This window comes from Sipha flava, unplaced genomic scaffold (assembly GCF_003268045.1).
Source record: "Sipha flava isolate LNK unplaced genomic scaffold, YSA_version1 326_pilon_pilon, whole genome shotgun sequence".
NCBI classification, from domain to species: domain Eukaryota; kingdom Metazoa; phylum Arthropoda; class Insecta; order Hemiptera; family Aphididae; genus Sipha; species Sipha flava.
The window spans coordinates 408-28,301 of NW_020273012.1; the positions used below are offsets into that span (position 1 = coordinate 408).

The following is a 27,894-nucleotide window of genomic DNA, read 5'->3' on the forward strand; positions in this document are numbered from 1 at the left end:
TTGGTATATAACGTTTGCCACTTTACCACACCTTTCCTTCTTTTTTATATAATTTCCAACATTATTATATAATTAAATTGAAATTGATATTCAATAATTGCTTGTATTTAAATTATTTGTCAATCTTATAATTACATATTTAAATTGTTTCAGATCTGTGGAGAGGTAAATTCGAGCATTATCTACGGAACTGTATATCTTTTGAGATTAATTTGAGAGTTATTTCAAATTGAAGTATTAAAGAAACATGCAATGCAATAAGAAGACTTGAACAGGAGATCCGGAACTTGTTTGAAATGGAATGCAGATTAAGATCAATGAGTATCAATAATAACATTGTATCAATCACTGTGTATTATTGCTCGATAACAATTTTATTATGCATGGTTTACAGGACGATAGAACCTATTATCCTAATTATTAATCCCGATAAAAGCAGCAACAACAGTGAAGATGTTAACATAGGCTTCTAATTTATTTTCATGTGTTATTTTACTCTTGTTAAGTTTTTTTTTTCATAAATATTAAACCCTAAAAGAATTAATAAAATTTTTTATTTTTATTATATGTAGTTTAATAATATATTACTTTATTTTCCTTTATTTTGTAAAAAATTTTTTTTAATGAATTATTAATATCTATATACTTAGTGTTTAAATAATCAACTAATTGTATTACTATATTGAACAATTTATAATTGAATGGTTCCGCTAAATAAGGGCTTATGTCTGATTTTTTAACTCTTCAGGAGCGCCGAAAAACAGTGTTTTACTTAATATTAACTACAATGTCTTTTGGAGTTACATGGGCCCTTCTTCCACTGTAAAATTTGAAAATAAAAACCTGTTGCTCTTGTAGGTGTATCATATTTGTTTATTGAATAAGAAAAGATATAATTGCAGATGTTATATGATATAACATATTTTGATTATAATCTAATTTAATGATTAAGTATGAATGATAATAAAAAGTATGATGCTTCGTCCATATGATATAGGCCCTTTTGCTACTGAGAATTCTATAATTTTTGCACATATAGGCGATTTTCGTGGCTTCTTAAATACTAAAATCCATAGAAGCGCATTCTACATATAATATAGGAAATTAATCCATAAAAATCCGACCACTTCATGTTTTGGTAACTTGCAGGCCTTGCAGATATTTATCCAGTTCTAGTTCAGTTATAGATACAGCTGTGGAATTTGTATACATTGTTACACTACCTACATACTCATCAACAGAAATTTGATTGATTATAACTGATTGTGTATAATTTTCAATATTTACATTCTTAGCTTGATTAACTATTCATTTTTTCACTTTTTTAAATTAGGCAACATTTAAGAATTCATATTTCTTAAACCTTGGGTCAAGTATCATATCTTCTACAAAAATTGGTTTTATTTCAAGTGTCCCAAATCTTAATTCAACTTGTTTTAATTTAAAACTTTAACTGTCAATTCTGGTAACTTTATAGTATTGTGTATCTAAGTTAAATACAACGTTTCATAAGTGCATTAATACAACAGATATATAAATTGAAACAGTTTTTCACTACTTATTTTTTAGAAATATTTTAGGAACTCATATGATTCATAAATTATGTGCCAATCATTATTAGTTAACAAAGATAAATGTATCAAATGGAAAAAAAAATGTTTGTACCATTTTATTGTTTTTACATTACTTGGTAACGTAGATATCAGTTTTATCAACTATTCCCATATTTTTATTGTGCTCTTTTACACATCTTGGTTTCATTTATTATTTTACCAAGTTTTTGAATTATTAATTTTTCAATAATAAATTAATAATTTTTCCTAATAACTAGTAAATATATAAGAAATCATCAAAATTGTTGTTTATGCCATCAAAAAATTGCAGCTGGGGTAACTGCCTCCTTTGCCTCCCCCCCTTAATCCAGCACTGGTTCTTACAAAATACAGGAGAGTATGCAGTAATCATTTCTTTTTCTCAGATTTTAAAAATATTAATAGGTAACATTTACACTTAAAAAACTGATTTTATTTTATTTTTTTATCTATATTTAAATATTAAAAAAGTATTTACTTCATTATATCTTACTTTGAACAATGTAAATAAATTAGGAATATAGTATTTCAAAAATAATAAATTGTTGACTAATTATTCTAATTATTGATTTATATATTATTGTTTTTAAAATGTATTAGCCAATAGATTTATTTATACAAATGTTTATAAATGTAATATTTATATGATAAATTAGTACTTTATAAAGTAGGTATGTACTTATAAATAATTTGCAGAACTACTGAATTAGTCTAAAGTTTAAAAGATTACGATTTACCTTTATTGCATTCTACTTCTATACAGTGATCGAAATGGCTCAAGATAAGTGGAGGGATGCCTTATAATTCAAATTTCCTGATATCATCATAACATTCTTCACATCTTATGTACCTATATTTTTTTTTTTTTATAGTTCACACGAAGTATATTATCTTAGTCCGTGGCTCTAAATATGGGTATAATACGAGTTGCGAAACGGCTTATACTAAACTACACGATAAGCCGGGCGCCCGGGCCTGAATGTTAAAAATAATTATTTTCACTGAAAAAAAAATGTCATATATAAATATAAAAATGATAAGTATATCATTTTAAAATACAAGTCTTAGAAGGAATGCGTTTTTTCTAGACAAAACAAGTAGAGGGATGAAAACTGTAAATATACTAAAGTAAATGGTGCCATCCCTTCGTATCCTCCCCACTTCGAGCACTGCTTCTACATACATTTTACTATACTTAAAATTATAACACGAGTTAAGTAAAATTGATATTTGCAATATAAAGATTTTAATAGATTTTGTGTTAGGCGTGAAATAGGCGGTCGTCGAAAAATTATAAGTTATAGCTGGCTTGCATACTAAACATTTTATAAATAGATGTTTATTTAATAAATAATTAGTTTCAACTTTAAAATGTTTTAGTGAAACCCAAAATGTTAGCATACTTGTTAATCTTTAACATCTTTCGAGTTGATACGTTAGTAATAATTTTAATAATATTAGTAATATATAGTACGAAAAATAATATTAAAATTTAATTTTCAACCTAGGATGAGAAAAAAAAAATTGACTTTACAGACGACAAAAAAACGCTACCCCAGACGGGGTTTGTGTAAATCCGTCTCTCTTTTATTGGTAGGCACAGCAAACAGTGTTAAACACGAAATGTTACGTGGTCATTGGTCAAAGTATGCGTACCGAGGTGACTCCATCACGAGTGGCGTTCATTAGGATTAAAGTACATACGAAATACGGGTGAAAAGTCGCGAAAAAATCGTTGTTCACATAAGGCAAATCGAACGTGCGGGAGTAGTGTGTAAAAGGGGTTTCCGAGTGCAATTTTTAAAATAATATAAAACTGACTCGGAAGCCCCTTAGTATACTACTGGCGAGAGCGTTAATTTTTTGGGCAACAACTATTTACCCAGTTGTTGCACTGTGTCTCCCATCCACCGGTCGCGACGACATCCGTCCCCCGACAAATCGACCGCATAACACGACAACGAGTACGCGCGCGAGCGCCAAGAGAAATGGTAAAAAAGAGAAAAACAACAACGACGACGGCGCGACGGAATCACATGTGTATTAAGAAAAACAGGATGAAGAAGAAAACCGAACGTTTTTACGGCGGCTACGGCAGCATCGTCGTCCGCACAGACCGGTTGCATCGGTCCGACCGTGTGAACGTTTTTTGCTCGGCATCGGCGGTCGTGTACGGTTAGTGCATTCGAACGCGTAAAAAATTCGTAAAAAAGACTTATAAACGTAACGTTGTAGTGCGCGCGGTACGTCCACTCGTACGGCCAAAGGTATCTTCTCACGTGAAATATAACGATGTTATTTTATTTTTCCGGACGCTGAGATGACGACAACTCCGATCGTCCGCAGCCGGAGTCTACCGTAATATTTTGTTCCAGGTAAGTTTGACGAGTGTTTATTTGATTTTTTTTCTTATTTTTTCTTTTTTTTCACTACACACCGTACGACTACCGTTAAAGAAACCTCTCTACGCACGAGCGCGCGCAACACATTCGTCGTTGTCCACCGTCTAGTATCGTTTTGCTTCACGCGGTACGGTTTAAACTGCATGTTTGTGACCGACCGAATGGCAGTAAACGTTTCCATAGCCGTATTTGAATAGTTAATCGACTGGGCACGCGTGCGGTCAACTCTCGTTGGGTCGTACCACAAAGGGATAATGGAGAGGAGTTCAAGATATTGAGTTCTATAGAAAAAAAAATCAAACTTAATAATTTGTGTGCTAACAATAATTCGAGTATTTAAAATTGTGTGAACTTCAATATTGAATTAATTGGTTTTTTTTTCGCCATTATCTTCATTTGTGTTATCTAAATAATGAAGGAAACGCACCATGTTTCATAACTGTAACAATTATTGTATCAATGTTTTTTAACCGTATTGAGCTTGTTAAATTTAAAATGCAACGGCTTATTCTTTTACTTTCAGTGATTTGTCTCCACTCTTACTACTAGATATTGATATTTTCGATGGTTTTTGATAACATTTCACTGACGAAAGTTCACTATATTACGTGATTTATTGAAATTAGATTTGTCACGATAATCTCATTAAGTTTAAATGGATATGACAATAAACGCGATCTATACCAAATATATAAATGTAGTGCCTAGTTTTATGTCTATCATCGCCTTATGTGTGACAAATTTCGGCAAATTTTTGCACAAATATTTTATAAAACTATAAATATAAAAAAAGCAAAGTAATAAAAATAATTCTGATTTTTAATTTTTAATCATAATTTAAAATAATAATAAAATAGTATTAAAATGTTTCTTGAATAAAAAGAATGTACTTGTAGAATGTTCAATAATCATTGAGTTATTTTCCTAGAAAAGTATTTATAGAAAATCATCGTATTTCGATAGCAGCTGTTCCTATTTGATATTTGTATAATACTTTATTTTAGATAAAGCTAGCTGTAGTTATAATTTATAAATATATATATTATATTAACCAATAGGGGAAAAAGATTGTTTTTAATGTTAAATGGAAATTTGAAAAATACGATCTAAGAATATCAAAAAAATTCTTTCAATATGAATGTATTTATTTTTTTTATTTTTCGAATTTTCATACTGAATCTTCAAAAATCATAAAATATGCTCTAAAAAATGTAAAATCAAGATATATGCTCTAAAATCTAAAAATCACTAAGTATGAAAAAATATGCTCTAAAAACTTTTGATATGTTTTTCGTAGTGTCTTGGAATGAATTTCTAACTCACTTAGCAATAAATCCAATGGTGCAAAAAAACATGCAAATGCAATAACTTCCGAGCCCTATTCATAAGTATGCAAAAATAATAATAATGATAAAAAACCTTTATTATTTAAAAAATATTTTCAACATTTTATGTAGATATATAAAATTACACATAATATATAAGAAATTTTTTTTTTATAGATACAGTTTACACATTTTATTATAATACCTATGTATTAAAATTAACTCTAAAAGTATCTAATTCCTTTTTTACATAATAAGGTTTTTTTTCGTAACTTCATTAGGTTCCCCAATTCTGTTGATTAAAATATCGTAATACTATATTTTTAATTTCTAATATATTATTAGGCCATTTAATCTATTATTGTAATGGGTCACCGGGATTTGTCCTGGTGTCCCGCCAGGCCAGTCCGCCCCTGGTCCTATCGCATTCATCTTGAACCGTATGTAAATGTAAATTATCTCGAAACAGATTTAAAACTGTGCCAAAAGATAAGCTTAGCAATAATCCTACATTTTTAAGTGAACATGCATTGGTCATAAATATTCACAGAAATTGAAATTAAATTAATAAATTATTTTCATCAATATAAAATATAATTGCATTTATACATTTTTATAATTTATACTGTACATTTCGAAAATATTAAATAGATTGGGATAAAATTATATATTTAAAATATTGTTGAGGTGCCAGCATGCAATTATCAATGAAAAACATTCTCATACATAATTTACAAGACGTAAGGTATGATTCTTAGACATAGTAATAAAATTATGGAATTTAATTAAGACCTATAATAAAAATGAAAATATTACTTATTTAAACTACCATAAAATATATGAACATAATAATTTAACTTAATTTAAAATTCATTCATAAACATAAAAAATGTGTTAAATTTTAAAATTAAATTTATCACTATAAATATCAATTTTAATATTTATTTATATATATATATATAAATTTATTTATATATTTACATTTTAAAAAAATGTTAACTACCTACTTTGTAAGTTTTATTTTAGTATTTTTTACTTTTTGTTTTACTAGTTTATATAATACTAGTAATTAGTATCACAAATATTTGTATATTTATATTCCAATCATAATATAAAATTTATTTTGACAATGACACATAAATATATGATTGATAGAAAACGGAATCTGCAATAAATTATTGTTCGCAATGACTCAAATTACTATACTTACTATATTAATGAAGATCTATAAATATAAATTTACTGTACTTATAATATAATATTTAATGACTATTAATTATTAATTGTTTATCTATGAATAATACCATAATCTAGTAATAGTTATAAGAACAGAGTATATTTACAAGAAAGTAAAAAATAAGAACAATTTTAAAACTTAAATATTATACTTGTATTATACTTTTATTAAAATACATAAATTACATGTATTAAAATACATCTATAATAAGTATAAAATAATAAATCAATAATATTCGTATTTTAAAGCAAGCTATTCAGGTGTTAGAATCTTTTTTAAAATAATAAAAAATAGTACAAAAATGTATTTTATTTAATAATTTAATTTATTATTATTTAAAGGTAACCATTATAATCGATAATTAAACCTATTTTTTCAGATTGAAAGCCTAAGTTAATATTATAACAGGATTTTGTAAAATCAATCTAAGAATCGTACAATAAATAATTAATATACAATGTATCCACAATTTTTTAATATATAATGCAGTGATTCTTATCCTTTTTTCATTCATGTCACCTTTAGCCACTAGAATTAAACACCGCGTCACCCTAACATCAAAATAATAAATAATCTTAACTGTGTATTTTAGAATAATTCTTGAAATAACAAAAACAATAAAAACAGAAGAATAATAACAGAAGAAAACAGTAGAACACCTACAATTTATTGAGATGCATTGTTCAATAAACATTAATATTATAAAGTTTATACTTAAAATTAAAAAAAAAAAAAGAGAAAATTTTTTAAAGATTTTTATACTTATTATTTATTTTATTTGTATATAATAATACTACATATCTAACGACTGTAAAATAACTAACGACCCCGGTTAAATCGATAAAAAAATCGATAATACATCGATTTTGCGTTAATAACAATACTGCACGTATTCATTGGATCTAAATAATATAAAGATGTAAACTTAAAGGTATGCTATTTACATGACTGTTGTGGTAATAATATGGTTTTATTAAAATTAATTTTTTTCTAATTTTTTTCCTTTTCCTGTGGAGATTTCGTGTCACCCCTACACTGTGTCCATGTCACCCTTGGGTGACATGTCACCCCGGTTGAAAACCATTGATATAATGTATAAGTAGTAACAATAACGACCGCACAAATGTGGTTCAAACGCAAAAGTAAATCTCATCTGCACACCAAGCAAATAATGTAAGCTCGTGTGAGGTGTATTATATATATATTTAGCTTGTCACCTGAATTATTTAATATAAGTACAAGGTTTAAGTGTTAGTGGTACATAATAGAGATTAAGTATTCTTATTTGTATGAATAAGAGTAACAAGACCATTTATAACCTTTAATATGAAGTAAAACCTGTAATCAACTACCTACGGCGGTCTTTTATTATTTTTAACAGAACTGAAGTATAACCATACCGTTTTAATATCAACAGGTTATTAAGAGCTGTACTTTGTATAAGCTCATTATCGTAGTAAACATTAGTAATTTATAACAGTAAATAAAATATTTTTAGCATATATTATTTCATATTTTGCACGTTGAATTAAAAAATATCTGTGTATAAATTAAATTTAGTAACCAAAAATATTTTGTAAACAAAAAAAAATTGCTTTTTGTATTTCAGAATAAAAATAATAAAACTTAATATTTCAAGATTTATAATTATACAATTTTCAATGAGAAATAAAAACGAGGGTTACTAAACGATCGTAAATGAAACAAATAATGTTGTTACTAACAAGAGCATCTATTGGGGGAGAGGACAAGAGGTGGACATGTCCTCCTTCCAGGCTTTTCCTTGTCTATTATAAATGTATACATAAAATATTATAATTATTAATTTATATTAAAATTATTTTGTTAGCTAATCTCATTTCTCATGGACAAAACTTTACCACAGGAGAATGAATTCTGTAAATCATAGATACTATTTATAAACTTATCGATAACAATTGCCAAGAGGCACCGGTCACAGGTCCTCCTCGGGATATTTGATGATGAACGCCATTGGGTTTGGATCTTATGATTTTGGGAAATTCGTAAAGAAGAGATATATAAAGAATTTGAAATTAACCGAGATCCGTTATAAGATAATGGTGGTGGACTTTAAGTGAACAGGACATACTTGATTTTTTTGTTTATATTTCTCTGGAGATTCGGTTGATGTTTGCATCGAATACTCTGGAAGCTAGACATCATGTTGTATTCATATCAAACAACGTTCTGGCGTCCAAATGTTTATGGATAATATAATTATCTAGAAACTTTACCGACATCCCACCGATTAAGGACTAAGATATCTTGTCCGTGCCGTCAATTATCAATAGAAAAAATGATAACAGTGGATTTCATAGTCAATGAAAATATTTTTTGGTGAACAAAGGAATTCAAAGAACTGTCGCTTCTATTATATTCTATGATACTTCAATTATTGCGTTATTTATGGATAAAGAATGAGTTATAGTTGTATTAGATTAGTATATTCAATCTTTAGAATCTAATAGCATTTGAAAGCAATATATTAATTATAAAATGTATAGATCCGTATTAAATTAAGCAACATATTTTGTATTTGTATTTACTAGATTATGTTATCAAGTGAAATGTAAGCGTTCATCGGATGACATTTTATATTATTTCATAATCACTTTTAAATTTTACTTATTAGACAAAACACTAAAATAATCAATTAATAACTTGTTTAAAGTACCATTAGTGTTCATTTTCTATTCTTAAAAGTTGCATGAAATTTTTTGTGAAATATTTAATTCACAAAAATGAAAAGAAAATACTTTAATAAAATCAACTCGATTTTCTCAGAATCTAAATTTCTAGAATATATATAAACTCTAAACTTAAAATTGTAAAATATAAAAAATTCTGTTTTACCGTAAAATAATTTAAAATATAATAAATTATATTGCAAACGAATGTATAGAGAATTTTTTGGAAGTACTTTTTAAATTATTAAAGATCAAAGGAAATTATTTCTCTTAAGAACAATCTAAATGACATTTTCAATTAATGAGTCTATATATTTTATTTTGTACTGCCACTCTCTCCCGAAAAATGCAGTAACACTTTAACACACGCAATATACAACTAAAAAATACGCGTCATTGTAATTTGTAAAATTAATATAATTACTCAAATCTACATGTCTCAGAATATAGTGTACTTTAATAAATCGAATTTCTCGTCTCAAAATTCACCGAAAGACTGATAAATACTTGACGTTTTTAGCCAAACATGTACTTAAAAAAAGAAACGAAATCCTAATATAATAATTGTTGTTGAGACGTTTTTATTTTTTTTGGCCTGTTACTTATCTCACGTTTTATTTCAGTTTTTTTTATAACCAACACTAATATCAATGCAATTGGATTATGAGAAGCATTGTAATTATAGATGAATAGATAAATATAATATTATACGTCTCTCGTCGCGGTAGAAATGTCTGCAATGAAGACCCATCAATTAAATACATACGAATACATAGGTATTCTAAATAATCATAGGCGAAGACGATTCTATAATAGAACACCATGATAAACAAGTTTTTTAACCAATAAATACAACCACGTGTATATTACTACAGTCACGGAAGCCGATGTATGGAGTGTTGTGCGCAGGGGGGATTATGGGGGATATACCCCCTCATGGGCTTTTTTTTTTTTAGTCTTAAACGTTTAAAAACGTATTTAAAAAATACGACGGGGCAGTTACTATTAAATAGATTGTTATTAATGAACATACATCGAGACATTCCATTATGTAGAGAAAAAAATATTGATGAATTTAGTGTAAAGAAAGCCAGAAGGGTGAATTTCCGCCTTGATTGAATTTTTTCTTTTTGTATAATAATAAGGAATAAAGATTGAAAACAATACATTTTTACGTATGACATTCTCCCCTTCCCCATACCAAATTCCTGCGCACGCCACTTGTCATGACACTGACTACAGAACATTAAAAACGAAGTCAGCAGATCCGCCGGACGAGAAGTCATTATTTGAGCATTATTTCAACGCATTTGGCGAAATAGTATAAATATTAGTGTGTACACACACAAGCGTGTTTCAAGTATAAGGTACGCTAATACCGGCCGTGTTAATATGCGCGTTATAAAAATACCCGGTAGACATAACCCTACTGACCCACATAAGAATCATCTGGACCATCGAGAACAACAGCGCTATTAACACGTGTGATGCATAATTATTTTATACGTGTAGTAAAATTTGACGTAGTGGACTTGTTCCGAATTACAGTGGTTCCGATAATGGTCACGATTTACACTGTGTTTTCATATCGCTATATGGGCTTACGTCGAAGTTTCCGTGTAGTGTTCTCGGGCACGCTCGTCAGGGGATATTTCCTGCTTGCGATGATACGAACGGGTACCGTTAGTGTATAAAGTGCTCTTAGCTATATCCAGTTTACGTCAGTGTGTGCGTGTGTCACTACCGCTGTAATAAATATTTTTTTACGCGTACGGACATGGTAATCCGGTATTACATGGTGTAGGTAAGATATTTATACACGACTTGTATGGGTACGAATACTCGAAGTCGGAGGACAGATGAGTATAAAAAAAAAAAAACGGGGATAACAACCTTTTTTTTTTTTTTACGTCTCAACTCGTTTAATACATATTTAATATACATCGGGTAGCTTGTAAATAATAAATCGGTATTTTTTCCGTTATTGACTTTTAATAAATCTTATACGTGGGTAGGTAACTAGCTACGCACATAATATATATAATATCGAACGCCTTGCAGACTGCAGAAGTTTGCAATAATATTATTTGTCACTGTCAAGTCGTTCTATACGTTTTTTCTTTTTATAATTAATCATTTTTTCGATTAAAATTATATGGTTTTTCCATGTGTTACCGTTATTGAACCTCATTTATGTGAGTTTTAATTACGATTTAAATATTACATACAATCATAGTTTATCCTATCAGTTAAATTTATACTTGTAAATAACATACTTTTCTATGTTTGTCGACTATATTATAAAGCGATATATAAATTATTTCACAATAATATAATGGGCTCTTATAATATTCGTTTTAGTTTTTTAATTTTTAACTCTATGGCAAATTGTTTTAACACTCCTAACGATTTTAAACATCTAATTCTACTTCGATACCCAGTTGCGTTTGGATATTTTTTTAATCAATGTCAGAAAGTTGGCATACTGTATTGGTTTTTTTTTAATTGTACCTGGAACGTTATGATAACGGAAATCAAAATTAATGTGAAATGTATGTATGTATGCCTGTTCTTCGTAATTTAAAAAGACGTAAATGATGTGGCATATAACCGCAATTTAGACGAATATCATTGTACCATGACTCAAGTGTTGTCGTTGTGGCGGATGATCTCGATAGAAAACTGCTGGCCGTTACCTCTGTCACCGCTAGCTGAGCCTAATCTCCTTCCGACCAATTTGCCATTTTATAGTAAATTACTTGGAATAATTAGCGCACTTTCAACTCACTGGTCGTCTCTTCATGCTGTCTGCTTTCAATGTCACCGTTCACAAACGTATCACTTGGTGATTCAATAGAAGGATTATCATCGTTTCTCGTTAACCTAAAAAATAAATAAATAGTCAAATAAGCACGTAGATAATTGTATGCGTTTTAACGACGAACAACCAATTCAACTCCCATTCAGATCCATTGTTTAGTTTTATGTGTAAACGCATTCGTCTTGTGCACACACTAACTCGTATGCTAATCAATCAATAATTTTCTTTTAACGTCTCATTCTTTAATTTAGAAATTAAAAACAAATATTGTCAACAGAGGCGTATCTAGTATACATATATCAACATTCAATATTTAGAATAAGCTCCATTGTATAAGTTTATGTTATCTTTATCATTATCTAAGTTTTGATCTCATTTTTAATTTTTTTTTTTTTATTTAGAACGGCATTATTGATTTGTGAAATAATTTTATTATTAGTGAACATTTAAACATAGGACTTTGTGCATATCAATCACACTAGCAGAGTGCACCCTTGATGACTTATTCGAGAAAGGATTAATATTATGACTTTTAAGATACTATAAATAAGCCGGAATAAAATATTATTATAATAACTACGGAACTATCGATGGATCAAAATCATTAAAATATTTCATGCCTAAAATAATCTTAATAATACCCAAGCGCCTTCTCCTCTAAAGCCTCAGTTAAACCATTAAGCATGCTGTTAGGATTGTCCAATTGAGACTGTTATCCGTAGTAATGTGTGAAATAATTGTTTTTTTATCCTGCACGTGAGCATTTCATAAAGACTTTTTATTCAAAAAAAGCTGCAATCATCTTTAATTTGTCGTCTAATCCCTTTGTATGTATCAGACAAACTGAATGTTATCCTGGAGCAGAATAATTTCGTCACAGTGACAGTGATAGCGGAAGTGTACAACTGTTACCGGTATCGATGTTTACACAGATATATAAAAAAGACGGATGTTGCAGTATAAGCGGTGTTATATTTTGAGCTGCAGCCGACTAGTACATACGGTCCAATTGCACGGATGCCCACCCATTTACTCACGGCCAATTAGTTCCAATTTTCCTGATATTCTTGATGGTCAATAATGATAATAATAGTATTCTTATTATTGTTATTATATTTTTCTATGTAATATTTTACCTACGTGCAAGAAACGAACTACAACCACGCGCAATGGTGATGGTGACGGTATTTCACAGGTATCATTACGATGTCATTATATCAGCGCGTCGAGTTTAGAATTTTTTTCATCCTAAAATATGGAAAAAAAAACAACCGTTCGTCGAATATATATATGTATACAGTATAACAGTCTTGATAACGTAACTTTGTTCGTGTTCATGTATTTACAATATTATAACGTGTACGCGGACGGGGCCGTGGAAAATGTTTTATAAATTTTTCAACCATTGAAAAGCTGGTTTATTTTATTTTTCCGACCCGTAGAAATAACAAAACACTACAGGCCTATGCATACATCGAGTTCTAAACCGCTCCTGAATAATATAAATTGTTAATAATGATCACATGCAATACCATGTGACGTGTGATAAGTTAATTTGTAGCTGTACGTACAATAGTAGTGTTATGCACAATATGACCAAAAATGACAGTAAAATTACTATCTACGGGAGACATACAAATGAAAAATAAATTGGCGGTACGGTTTGGGGTCGTCTATGACAAAATGACTGTCACACCGTCCAATTACGGGTAATAATTTTCGACTGTTATTCGGTAAAATATTTAAAACTCATCTATGCCGAACGAGAAGAACGTTTGTGCCTGTTACGCATAAAAGTAAATAATATACATATATGACTATGAACAGCACGTTGGTCCACGACATTTTAAAACTGATAATCTTGTATATTAAAACATAATATAAAATTAAAACAACCGCTGCCATTACTGGCATTATGAAACGTTATTCTGAATAGTATAATATATCTTTCCGGCATTATTTTCGTCATAATAATTCAAAACTGTTTAAATCAATAACGAAACCATAAAAAAAATAAATATGTAAAAACAATTCGTTTACTATTTCAATAACGAATACATTTATTATAATGATCCATAATATAATATTTTATTTGCATATATACATCGTATATATCAGTAAATCGTTAAAAATGCATATAACGGTAATCGTTTCAAATAATGTGCATTTTGTACAGATTATGAAAAAAATAATAAAAAATAATGACAATGGTCTATATTATTTCGATCATAGAATCGTTCGCGCCAACCACTAGATAAGTCCTATGTAGTTACACCGTTATTCCTAGACCTGTAAGTATTGAGAATTACTCAACTCATTTAGTACAACACCCTTGGAGAATTTCGTTTTTCACGTGATATCATTATTGCTGTTGGTGCGGACAAAAAATGCAACTAATTTTTTTTTCTGAACTCATTTGTTATAGATTGTTGTGATTGTATATACACATGCCTCAGTAATATTTCGAGTGAGCTAATAACCCGAATCCAAATTTAGTGTACGTACCTAATTATTAATTATTAATGAATTACTCCTGCTCGATTCGCATTTTTTTTTCATACAATTAGCTATGGAATAAAATTGATTTATTTAAATTAATTGACAAAACGTGTTTTCGTTCATTTAATAAGACACAAAAATTGAGTCTAAACTCAAACTTCAATGACTTAAGGTGAATAAAAAAGTTTGATAAATAAAAATCAATAATCCTGCAGTTCTTTTTTTAACGCACTGTACCTCGTATAATTATATACTATTTTTGTTTTTTATTTCTCAGTTACAAATATTGTTTTACATTTAATTAAAATGTATTAGTTTCTTTTATTTGATAGAGAAGAATTAACTTTTAATTTCGTATTTTCTCAGCATGAATTAAAAATAATATAGAATACAAATGTTTAACAATGTGTTTATAAGAAAATAAAAACTGGTTTAAATAGGTAAGATAACTTGAATCACTTATCCGTTACTCATCAAACGTGTTAAGACTATTTATTTTAGAATACGATTTATTTTAAATACCTTAGGAATACATTTTGTGAATTCCTGAAACCAGACTTTCTAAAACATACTCATATCTCATATTAGCCCAATTTCGTAAAATTTCAGTAGTACATGGAATGATTTAATTATTTTATTACAAATAATATTGCTGTACAAAAAACTTGAAATTAAACGATAAAAGTTTATTAGGAACAATTTATGTAATGCGTATACAGCAAAATAAATACAAATTGAGTATTTTCTAGAACTAGTATAGCCGTTATACGTATTATTACTTTGTACTTCTTATTATAAAAAATAACTTTCTTTACCCGTAGGTGTTCTGATCAAACTATTATCAAACGTACCTTTATGGGTGGACCGTTATTTTAAATGAAATAATTACAACTATTATAAACGGACACAGTTAATATGTACTCTATATTGGTGTCCAGCAAATGCATAGAGAACGTCTTAATATAAATTATAAGACAGACACAATGTTATGGCTCATCACAATTTTGAGTTGAAACTATAATAACCCCCATCTCAAACGTATAGCATTTAAAGTATCTGTTTACGCATCAGCATTAATGATTTTTTTTTAATTTACCTTTGTAAAATTAATGTGCATTAATGTTATTTTAGCTTATTCGGTTTGTAATTAAAATGTACATCAATCATCATAAGCTAATAATATAAATAATATAATATATAGTATGTAATTTGCATTGATTATGTGATTGAAACATTTATTTTAAATTCATTTTTTTTTTTTTTTGTATTGCTTCTATCTTATAAAGGGTGGCTGAATTATATTACATTGATTTTGAGTAGTAATTTTATTATGAAAAATTAAAATTTTAACCACTTCACAATATTGTAAGATTTTTATTTTTATTATTCTGACATGCGGTCAATACAATGAATAATGTTTTAAATGCTTACATTTTATTAGTATATACATTTAATACATTACATAAATAAAATTTTCTAAGTAAACAAAAAGAAAAAATTATAAATCTGGCCCCAAGCTTTAAACTAATTCGACCCATAAGAATATTCAATAATATTCTTTCTAAGTTTTTTTACGTTTAGTAATAAGTGCAGTCTCTCAAAATGTCAAATTAATCGGTATGATAAAACAATCGTTTTAGTAATGAATAAGTGAGTGGTATTTTAATTATATATATATAAATTTGCAGGAGCAATGATATTATGTTTAACCTTAATTATTATACCATAGAAAAATAAAACTAACTATTTCACCTATTCTGTGAAATATTTCCTAATAGAAAATTATACTCAATCAAACACGCGGCTGAAAAAATATTTTGACAATAATATTAGTATCAAAAACTGTAATTTTTTGAGTATTTTCATACGATATCTTTACACTACCTAACATAGGTAGGCATAAATGAGTAAATTTCATATCGATATTAATCATTCACATAATAATAATATATCAATATGGTCCATAACAACGATAGAACAATTTGGGTTAGTTGTTTATAACAATTTATCCATTGATTTACGAAGAAAAAACATATAATATGATATCAAGGTCGATTTTTATTTGTGACGAGAAATCAATTTCACGGTTCTAACGATGAATGTACACACTAATCATATGATCCGAGTAATTCAATAATATCGATGCGCTCGAAATACTTTTGAATTTATTGGTTGGTAGGTAACACAACAGGCTTCGTGTCAACATCATTTTTTTATCCGATTCACGAGCCGAATAATGTATAATATTTACTATTTTTACTAAATTATTTGTTTTACATTTATAAAGTTTTTTGTTTACTCATGCCATTATTTATTTATGTATAAATCCATTTATAAATGTGTACATGATTTTTTTTTTAAATCGGCGTTAATATAACATACAGGTATATTATGAATTATGTCTAACATATAAATTACATTTTTCATTATTGTCACGATCAAAATTATAGAATTTCTATTTATTTATAATATAAAATACATGTATAAATCCGTTTACGGTATAACCATATTTCCTTTTACTTTTTTGTATATCCATATCTTCAGTTAAGTGTGCTGACATTTCAAATACATTGTAAAGTTTTACTTTAGAGTGTCGCTGCATTTAACATACATACATATATAGTCACGTAGTTACACTCTCAAGGACTGAAGATGAATCGATTATAAGTCTAAAATATCAGTACACTGCTATAGACTAAGACATGTATGTATTCGAAAAAAAAGTATTTTTAAAGATTAATATGATTTAAAACATCAATATCAAATAGTTAATTAGATTAAAGGAAACCATTCAATAGTTTGACAACCATATTTTCAAAACAATAAACTAATTATTTAGTAGTGTAATGAACACTCTTAGGTATCTAAATATAAATCACAGCATGAGACGATAAAAAATTATCATAACTATATTTTGATGTTAAAAAACTAGAAAATAATTGTTGAATTTTCTGAGAAAGTCTTGACAACGTTAATGCACTGTGGCTTTACCAGCATCTTTAGATATATGAACCATTTCATAATTTGAAAAATCGGCATACATTTTAAATTTAAATTAATTTTATGAATGTTGATTTGGCTATAAAAACATTTAACTATAATATACTCGGTAATAGAAAATAAAAATAAAAGTATGTTAGCAATAAAATAAATTATGTCTTTAGCTTATGGCAGTTGGTTTAAAAATTATTCTTTTTAAATAATTTTAATTAGAAAACCTATGAAATGTATTATAATTGATTTAATAAGTCATATTATTTTTAAACATAGTTTTTTACATTCGCATAAAGTTCCTACAATTATAATTTTATCTGTAAAATAATCTTTTTCTCTTTTTTTTTTTTTTGATAATACATTTGTTTGTCATGTTGCTTAAGTGATAAAATAAATTCAAACGAAATTACTCAAATAAAATAATAAAAACTGCAAGTAATAGATAAAAAATTTAAGCTGAATGCGTTAAAAATGCATATCCGTGTCGACAACAAATACGATAAATAACATAACACATAGACTTATTTTTAAATTGTATAATTAGGTTACAAACCTATATATTTATATTACGATCCAATAAAATGTTTACAACTCATAACTTCTACAAATTCCATAACAAACCTAGATCCTTGAGTATTTTTATATACCTATTAAATCATGACATGGTTTATTCGTCTTTATAATTCGTTAGAGTATTTTGCAGACCCCAAATAGTTGGGAGAAAGGCAAAGGAGAAGAAGAAGAAGATAAATTCGTTAGAGTTTAACAGTTTTTAATATAAATCAACCAATAACAATATTGTTTAGTTAATTAATGATAAGTTTTGCGACTGTAAAAAACTTAATTTAAAATTTTTTACTATGACAACATTATGCACTCTTTTATATATTAGTATATAATATATATACAATTCAAATAACACTGGCTGACTGACTTATTATTGTAAAACTAAAATATTTGTACCGATTAGTTTGAAATCTTGAGAGAATATACTTATTACGTCTATGCGTAGTAAGAAAGGATATTTCACAAATCGCAGTGAATATCTGTGTGCAAATATTTCGCAAGTTGTTACCTAGTTCAAATATTTTACTTATATTAATTACATTTTTATTTTTATTTCATGGAGTTATATATATATATATATATATATATATGTCCTAATATTATTTTTTTAACTGACCATAAAATTACTTAACCTTAACTAACCTGACCACAAGGGCTTCTTTTTATGTACTGACCCTGTGGGGGGGGGGGCGAAACTAATTTTTCCTCAATACAAACTTAAAAATAATTTAAAGTTCATTACAGGGGCGTACCTAAGGGGGGGGGGGGGTCGGCTCTGGACCCCCCATTGAAATTTCTACGTACTCAATGGTTTAATAGTGTATTTTAATTTCTCATTATCTTCAAAATACAAAGTTTATAGATTATATAATATACTTATAATGTATAAACCATGTTTATACTGCTTTTTTATTATTATTTATTATTGTTAATTAAATAATGTATTTTTTTATAACACTTTACTACCAAATAAAAATTGATTTAAAATTATAGTACCTACCTATTATAGTAAACCTTTATGAAGAATATGCGTGATGTGAACTATAATTATAATTAGAGAACAGATAAAATAAAAAATAAATAAAAATACAAGTACCTAATTGAATTAAATATTTATTTAATAAGTATATTTAAAACCTACTGCATATAAAATAAGTATAAATAATAACAACATAAATAGTTCTTATATTAAAATCGTACCTTCAGTCTGAATCCTGTATAAAAACAACAACAAACCGTCATAGTAATAATAGTACCTATTAATTATTTTTTTACAAACTATAAAAAATAATTAAAATAGATAACTTAATTTAACAAATATCTAAGTTGAAAACATATGGTTGGTAAGTAGTCAAATAACAAACTCCAAAATTTCTTTTTTTCATTTTGGCTAATTTGTTGATTGTTTCATCAATGGATACAATAATATTTTTATGCACATGCAGCAAAGCCAAACCTGTTAGTTTATGCTGGCCTATTCTTGATCTTAACCATGTTTTCAATTTACAAAAATATATTTTTAGCCAATATTTGCAAGTTATAGAATATGGAAACAAATATTGTCAGTTATTATGATTATTATTTGGGTTAGGGACTTCTAGCTCTATATAATACACAAATATGCATGCATTTGTGCATAAAAAAAATTACTAAATACCTATGCACAACAAAAAGTACCAGATATTATGTTGTAAAAAAAAAAAATAGGCTAATAAAATTATTAAGGACTTACATAGCTCTAATAAATACAAAAATATACAATATGCATAAATGCACTAAAAAATGACTAACTGGTAAATATGTGGTAAAAAAAGTGTCACCTTAAATTACTTTATATCATCTGATAAATACCTCGGTTATGGTTGTAAATATCTATAACCGTAGCAATATCCGTGGAAGATAATACCACTAGGTATTGAATTTATTATCATATTATAATGATGGACTAGTAATTTATATTCCTAATTATTTATAAATTATATTTTTTAAATAAATCAATGTATTATATTCAAAAAAAATACGAGCCATAGGGCGGGGGCGAATGCCCCCTTCGTCCTCCCTCAAATTTGCCCTTGCCTGACAAAAACAATACAACAATCACTATAATAGTATAATTGGAACTTCCAATTTTTTTCTTGTTTAACGAAAACCTACAATAACGAAAAGTTAATTTATCAGTGCAGTATACAATTTTTAAAGAGTAATTTTCACTGATACATATGTATGTCTAAAACGATGGTCGAAAAGTTATCAATACATATTTGATGAAAAACGTTATTTTTCATACGAACCATTGAAAAAAAGTGGAGCTGTGTAAACCATAATGTTCGTGTTCACTTTTTGTCATATGCTTACACCGTATAATACCGAAACAATTGAAATTGATACTAACCTATTGTTAAAAATACGTTTTAAAAACTCACTATAGCGTTGCAAATATCTTACTACGGTAGAATGAAATTAATTAGACGATGAGTTTCGAAAAGACATATGCTCGTTTTTTTTTTTCATTATACCCCTAAAGGAAACGCTAGCGTGTCAATTGATTTTTAAGCCTAATTATTGTTAACACACGTTAAATGAAAATAATTGTACAAACGTGAACGCAATAACCATAATTTATATATTTGAAAAAAAAACTATTAAATAAATAATAATCTATGGACAAGTGGATTGTTCTAATAAGTGGGTAATTAGCAATCAATATTAATTAATTGTTCAATGGATTCTTTATAAGTGTTTTATACTGTATAAATTGATATTGAATAAGACACGTAAATGGTCATCAACTAGTAATCTATTACCAATTAATAATTATTAATACTAGTTAGTAATTTATTGCTTTAATTATATCAAACGACTAAACCTATTTAATCATATATGTCTACAATATGTTATGTAGATTAATCGTATGGCGAGGATCTTTCACTTTTAAATTATAATCGTACAATAAAATATTGTTATGGGTAATTATATTTTTAGCGGAAATCTCAAATAAGCCGTATACGAGTATAAATAGAAAAAAAAATGATTTTTATGTTTTGCAACAAATATATAATCTTACTGGTACACATCATAATAACTGCATATGAGTACCTAATATTACTTCAATGTATCCTACATACACATTACTTAAGAAACACAATTATTATGATGATTTTCTTAGATTTATTAAACGATATCATTTTAGACATTGAGAAAATGTTTTATAAATAAACATATATTAAATGGAAAATTACTGAAATCTTAGGTAACCTTAGAAAAGTATAATAAATAATTTTTGTGTTTAACATTTTTTATGTGAAGAAACGACTTAATAGCAAACATGCTAATACACTTGAATAACATACATTTATATTACATTTTTCAGCAAGCAAGTACGATGAATAGACTTAATTTTTTAATGCCGATTTATTAAAAAGTTTTTTTTATAAATATATAAAAATAATTAAAACTTTAAAATATTTAAACACTAGTAAACAACTAAATATCTTTTTCGATTCTGATACCTCTTTTCCGATGTTATCCTAAACGTGTTACTATATTTACATTAAAGTGTGTAGAAATTATAAGTTTACAATAAAAAACGTGAATTTGAGTTACTCATAAACATACAAACGATGAAAATATGAACAAACTAACTCGTTAACAATATAATTTTTTTTTTATAGAGAATAATGGACAATAAAGTGTATTATCATTTACCATACTCAAATGATTTAATACAAATCAAGTCACAAATGACAAATGTTCACAAAATAATCAGAAAACCTTTTATTTCCACCGTTCTCAATCAATAATAAAACTCCGACATTTTTATAGAGTAAACATATATGATGTAATAGTTTTTTTACTAAAATTTTAAAAACAACTGAAATTAACATTGTGTAAGCTAGAAGTCATTAGTATTTTACAATCGAATGACCACAAATTTGTGGTGAAAATTATAGATAATATTTTCCGACTATGAATATTTATTGCTGTCGATAAGTAACAATAATCGAGATATTTTGAACCATGCACAGTGATTCGCATGAAGTTTGAATTCCATAAATTGATTTCTAAAAACCATGTTTCCCAATGTGAGTTTACAGATAAAACGGTGATGTACTGGTGCATGAGGCGTGGTATAATCCAATATGCAGTAATTTAACTGAACACTGTGTTACTGCAGTGTTGTAAAAAATACTTTTAAAAATGATTTAAAGTACTATTCGAATATTTTAAAAAAACAAAAATAAATAAAAAATACTAAATCTACTGTACATATGATATAACAGTCTATAAGAAATGTGTTTGAGTAGTACACGATGTTTTTTACAAAGCATATTACACTTAAATTATTGAAAAAAGATAACGGTTAAGAGGTACATCTATTTGGTAGTGATGCAAAACGTAAAGTAATAGTACGCAATTCTAACATTGTTCGAACACACTCAGTCGTGAGTAAAACCTAAAGCTACACGGGCCTTATTTTCTGATCATTTCATTACACAATCAACGGTATTAAACAATACGCCATTTTTCTGCAAATCAAATAAAATTAAAAATCATAAGTTTAATGAAGATACGAATTTGAAATGTCGACAGTTTTTTTTTTTTTAAGAACGAATTCAATATACAATGGCAATCTTAAATGTTTTCGAAAACAAGTAGTTAACATTTTAATTTTTTTTACCAAAACATGTACATATAACCGAAGTATGAACATTCGTAGTGCTTCGATCATTTCCATTACGAGGCACATCTCGGGATGTGTCGCGATAGGTATATCATATACATTATATATAATTCGAGACAGACTCTTTCTGAAACAGTTCGTCGATGGTTTGAAACACATCAAATCGATATCGATTATGTTAATTATGTATATGGTCCGACAGCGATAAAAATACGTATCGATTTGTGTTTGCAGATGAGACCGGAAAACGGAGCCGATACAGCCGCGGATAGGTGACGACGACGACGAGATCCCGGAGGCGAACAACAAGCATGGTGATGCATCCGAGTGGCGACTACGGCGGTTACGCGGACTGTTACCAGCAAAACGGCGGCCATCATTTCTACGAGAGCATCAAGAACGAGCTGGAAAGCTTCCGGTTGCGGGGTGCGGACGACGGTTTTTCCGCGGCCGCGGCCGATCTGCTGTTGAACGACGACACGAGCTCGATCGCGTCCAAGAAACGAATAGACAGCATGTTCAGGACCACCGCGTCCGCGGCCGGTGATGAAAAACGGACGGCGAACGGCCGCGCCACCGCAGCCGCCGCCCGCCGGACCAGGTCGTTGGCTGCGGACGGCAATTATGGGTACGCGACGGTGACGGCCGGCGCGGCGGACGCCGACGATGCCGACAACAACAAGAACAACAAAAACACGGTACAGGAGAAGATCGAGAAGATGTTCGCCGAGATCAGTTCCTCGGAGCTGGACACGGACGTGTCCATGGACTCGGCCGTGCCCAGCAACAAGTTCCACGTGCAGTACATAGGGTGCGCCGGGCTGATGGGCAAGATATCGTCGCTGGAGGGGCTCCAGCAACCGGTCCGGGACATGTATTTCGGTTACCGGGAAAACCAGCACCATCGCTACCCGCGAGACGACGACGACTTCGGCGACGGAAAACGACGCGACTTCTCCGGACTCCTAGAGATATCGGCCACCGGGTTGAGCATACGGTACCGGGACGACCGGGGCGACACGGTGCACCGGACCAACCCGTTCCCGACGATCGCCGTGTGGGCGGCCCTGAAGTACGTGTGCCGTAAACGTTCGTCGCACCCGCAGCGCAGGACACCGCAGCCGTCGGCCGTCGCCGGGGGCTACGAGTACGCGTTCCTGCCGCTGATCGCCGACCCAGACGGTTCGGACAAGGCGCCGCTGTTCCGCGATATGGACGCCGGCGACCGGGCGCGGTTGGACGCGGGCGGCGACCACGCGCCCGTGTTCGCCGTGGTCACGCGTAAGTCGGGCAAACGGCTCGAGTGCCACGGATTCGCGTGCGAGACGGAGAACGACGCACTGCTGATGGCGGCCAACCTGTACGGCGCGCTGGTCGCAGCCATGTCGTCGGCCGTGGAGGACGTTGCTACGGCCGTCGGGGACGCGGACGCCGGGGCGGCCGAACAACAGCGAGCCTTGACGTCCACGCGCCGCGTCATCCGGCAGCGGAACGGGTTCACCAGCATGAGCAGTACGGCCGGGTCGAGCGTGTGCGGCGGCGACGTCGCGTCCACCCCGCCGCCGCCACCGCGGCCGCCGCGCAGGAACAAGAAGTCGGTGTCGTCCGCAGCGTCCTCGGTGGCGGGCGACGCGCTGTTGTCCGCGGCCGCCGACGACGTGTGCGGCGACGCCAAAACGTTCCGGATGACCGTCAGACAGTCGCCGTCGCTGCGGCGGGGCGTGTGCAACAGCAGCTCGCCGCCGGTGACGGTGGACGTGTCGAGATCGACGCGCAACGACAGCGGCGGTGACATACTCACCAAAGTGGCCATACCCAGGAGCAAGAGCTTCCTCAACTCCAACGGGTTAGCGTCGGCCAAGTACTTCAGGCGCGCGGCCGGCTTCGGGTTCGAGACGGCCGCGGCGGATAGGCGACGTCGCCGTAGTAACGGCAGCAGCGTAATGGGATTCTCGGACATGTTCAACGAGTTGCGCGTGCAGGAAGGCCTGAACAACATGGACGACATATTGAACGCCATCATAAACGTGGAGGGCATGTCGTATAACGATCTGAAGCCGATCTATCGAGAGTTCTTGATGAAGCTGTCGATGACGCTCACTAAAGACGAGCTGTACCACCGGACCAAGGCGATAATGACGAAACAGAAGCGCAAACGGAACAAGCAACGGCCCACGGTCGTTGCGTCGGTGGCCGGGCGCGGACGTCGGTGGAACGACAAGCTGCGCGTCACGTTAAACCTGCGGGCGGCCAGGTCGCGGATCGGTGCGGTGTTCCTGCCGGACTTTTGCAAACGCGACAAACGCGATCGAACTGCGGCCGAACAACAACGGTCGTGCCCTTGCAACACCTCCGCCGCGATGCACCGCCACTTGTCGTCCGCGACGGAAGTACGACCGGCAAACCGGAAGTCGAAACGGCGTGCGGTCACGAGAAAACGGTCCGTCGCGCCCGCGGTCAAAGGCCGCCGACTCGTCGCGTCCTCCCCGACGTGCAGCACTTCGGATGACAGCGATTTTTTTGCGGCCGCGGCGTTGCGGCAACGACAACAGCTCTTACAGCAACAACAGCAACATCAGCAGCAGCAGTTGAAGCAGTCACCGTACCGGAAGTCCAAGACACGCGGAGACATCAAGTGCGCGAGCGGCTCCGGTCGCAGGCGGACGACCGCCGCGACCGTAGGGGCGCCCGAAGCGAGCGGCTGCCCGCGCCCGGCGTCCAGCGGTTACTTCAGCTGCTCCGAGTGCAGCGCGGGAGCGGTCGAGGACAAGTGTTATTGCGGCGCCGGTGCCGCGGAGCTCGCGTCGCTGGTGTCGTGCAGCTGCGACTCGGACAGCTGCGCGGACAGCGACAAGTGTTACTGCGGCAAGCCGCGGCGGCGTCCGCGCAACATATTCGACGAGCTGAAGAGCCGCGGGTTCGCGGCGTCCGAGTCGAGTGTGTCGCGCGCCGACTCGCCCGGCACCGCGTGGAAGAAGAACGAGCTGCTCATGCTGCTGCAACGGCACGACAGCGGCCCCGGCGGCGGGTCGTCCGCATCTGCGGCCACGGCCGGCGGTGGCACCCGGTGCGGCGTCGAGTCGTCCAAGAGTATCGAGTACCTGCAGGTGGCTCGGCGGCCGGTCGTCGACCAGCACTACTCGAGCGTGGTCAAGCCCCCCGCCGGCGACCGGATGAAGCTGTACGGCGCGTCGCCGTCCAACTCGTCCATCACCGCGGCCGGCTCGTCGTCGTCACCCGCGTCCTCGCTGTCCGCGGCCACGGTGTACTCGTCGTCGTCTGCCGTGGGCGTCGGTCACCTCGCCGGCAGACGGCGCCGGTCCGGTTCCAGCGGTTCCGACAACTTTCGGGCCATCGACTACACGCTGTTCGCCACCAACAGCGGTGCCGTCGGTGCCAAGTCGCGCGCGTCCGGTGCAGGTCACCGCTTGTTGCCGCCGTCCATCGCGTCCGCGAACAAGAGGTCGCTCAGCTCCGAAGCGGTACACCTGTCCGGTTGCCGGGTATACCATCACGGCCAACCGCACCGTCACCAGACCAAATCGGCCGCGGTCAGGCGACATTCCGTGCAACACGCGGCCGACGACGTACTGTCGTCCTTCTTCAAATCGGACATCGAAAACTCGTTGGGTTACTATCCGTGACGCATCGGACCCACCGTCCAGACCCTCCCACGCACAACAGAAGCTCTTTCGGGTAGTGCACTTGTTGATTTCTAAACCATCGTAGGCACTGCCTTCAGATATTATTTTGATTTTTACCGTCGTGAAAATAATGCGTTTCCTTAGACTTCGGATATCTGGTTTTCGCCAACCGTAATGAAAGCTATAAAGCGCACTTGTGATAAGAGACACACGTGTTTCCCTATGGGGATGTTTTGAACACGCAATTTTTTACATATTTTTTCACTGCGACTTTTTGAAGCATCGCTTTTAAATCGTCTACAGCTCACGGCCACACAAATAACACTATTGGAAGTAAGTTACTGTAATAATTGTTTTGATTATTACGTTTTTCTTTGGTATAACCGACTATAGTCGTGTATCAATATTATTGCTAATGACGAAATACAATTAATGAGCAAACAATATAATAAACTAACTACTTTTGGTAACCGTATAAATATGAAGGACCCGGCTACTTGGACTAAACTAGTTTACTACCAGAAAAATTAGAATTAAATTGTTGTCTCGAGAGTTTGGAATGTTGGGATCCAATCCAAAAGCTTTGTTTTATTATAATTGTATTTGTATATTAATTTGTCGTTAATTGGTTTATCTACGAGTAAGATTTTAATCACTTTTATTATTTTTTCTTTAAACTTGATCTAGCGTAATTTTAAGTTAAAAAAAAAAAATTATTTGATTAAATTATATTTACTTTATTACTATTTTGAAGTATTGGAAAACTACATTTCACTATAATAGTATAATGTATTGTTAAGACCATTGTTTTTGTACATGCAACTCCATTCGCATTGTAATCTCGGTATATAATTTAATAGTTGCTAAGGTGATTTATTGTTCGTGTGATACTTACTGAAATATTATTATTATTCGAGTGCAATTTAGTGTAAACATATACTTTTTTTTAATTTATTTTGTCTTAGTTTTGTAAAATATTAAATGATATGTTTTAATAAGTGAGTTTAAAATAAAAGAAAATCGTATAAGTTTTTTACGTCACTACCGTAATTATGTGTTTAACCGAAATAATGATGTATTATATGATAAACTTAGGAAGTATTTAAAACTCTTTACACTATTCGTTTAGTGACTTCTGAAGTTTTAAATCGATACTATGTTTATGAGATCAGATGAAATAACCCGTTATTGTTGCATTAAAGGACACTAGTAAAAGTTAGGTGACAAACTCAAAATATTGAATTTATTATTAATTATATATATACTCGTATATATCACACCCCGGCGACTATAACGATACAAGTCAAAACCGATATTTTGTCAGAAGAGAGATTTTAAAATTTGCTTATAACTTATAATGTAAATAAAAAACTAACCAATCATTCAATAATTTCCGAAATTATACCAACGGTTTTTATTTTATT

General features: G+C 32.3%; 1 protein-coding gene and 1 long non-coding RNA gene across 2 annotated transcripts in view; both read left to right on the forward strand.

Annotated features, from left to right (window-relative positions):
* The window catches only part of LOC112686869, a 623-nt gene extending 407 nt beyond the window's left edge, over positions 1 to 216 (forward strand). The window contains exon 2 of the long non-coding RNA XR_003148928.1: positions 154 to 216. This is a non-coding gene — a long non-coding RNA (uncharacterized LOC112686869). The remainder of the gene's footprint in view (positions 1 to 153) is intronic.
* Positions 217 to 3,579: 3,363 nt separating this feature from the next.
* LOC112686868 lies at positions 3,580 to 27,398 on the forward strand. Its single transcript, XM_025559325.1, has 2 exons — positions 3,580 to 3,967; positions 23,061 to 27,398. The coding sequence occupies exon 2, from the start codon at positions 23,138 to 23,140 to the stop codon at positions 26,468 to 26,470; it is 3,333 nt and encodes a 1,110-aa protein (XP_025415110.1). The 5' UTR covers positions 3,580 to 3,967; positions 23,061 to 23,137; the 3' UTR covers positions 26,471 to 27,398.
* The last annotated feature ends 496 nt before the right edge of the window (positions 27,399 to 27,894 follow it).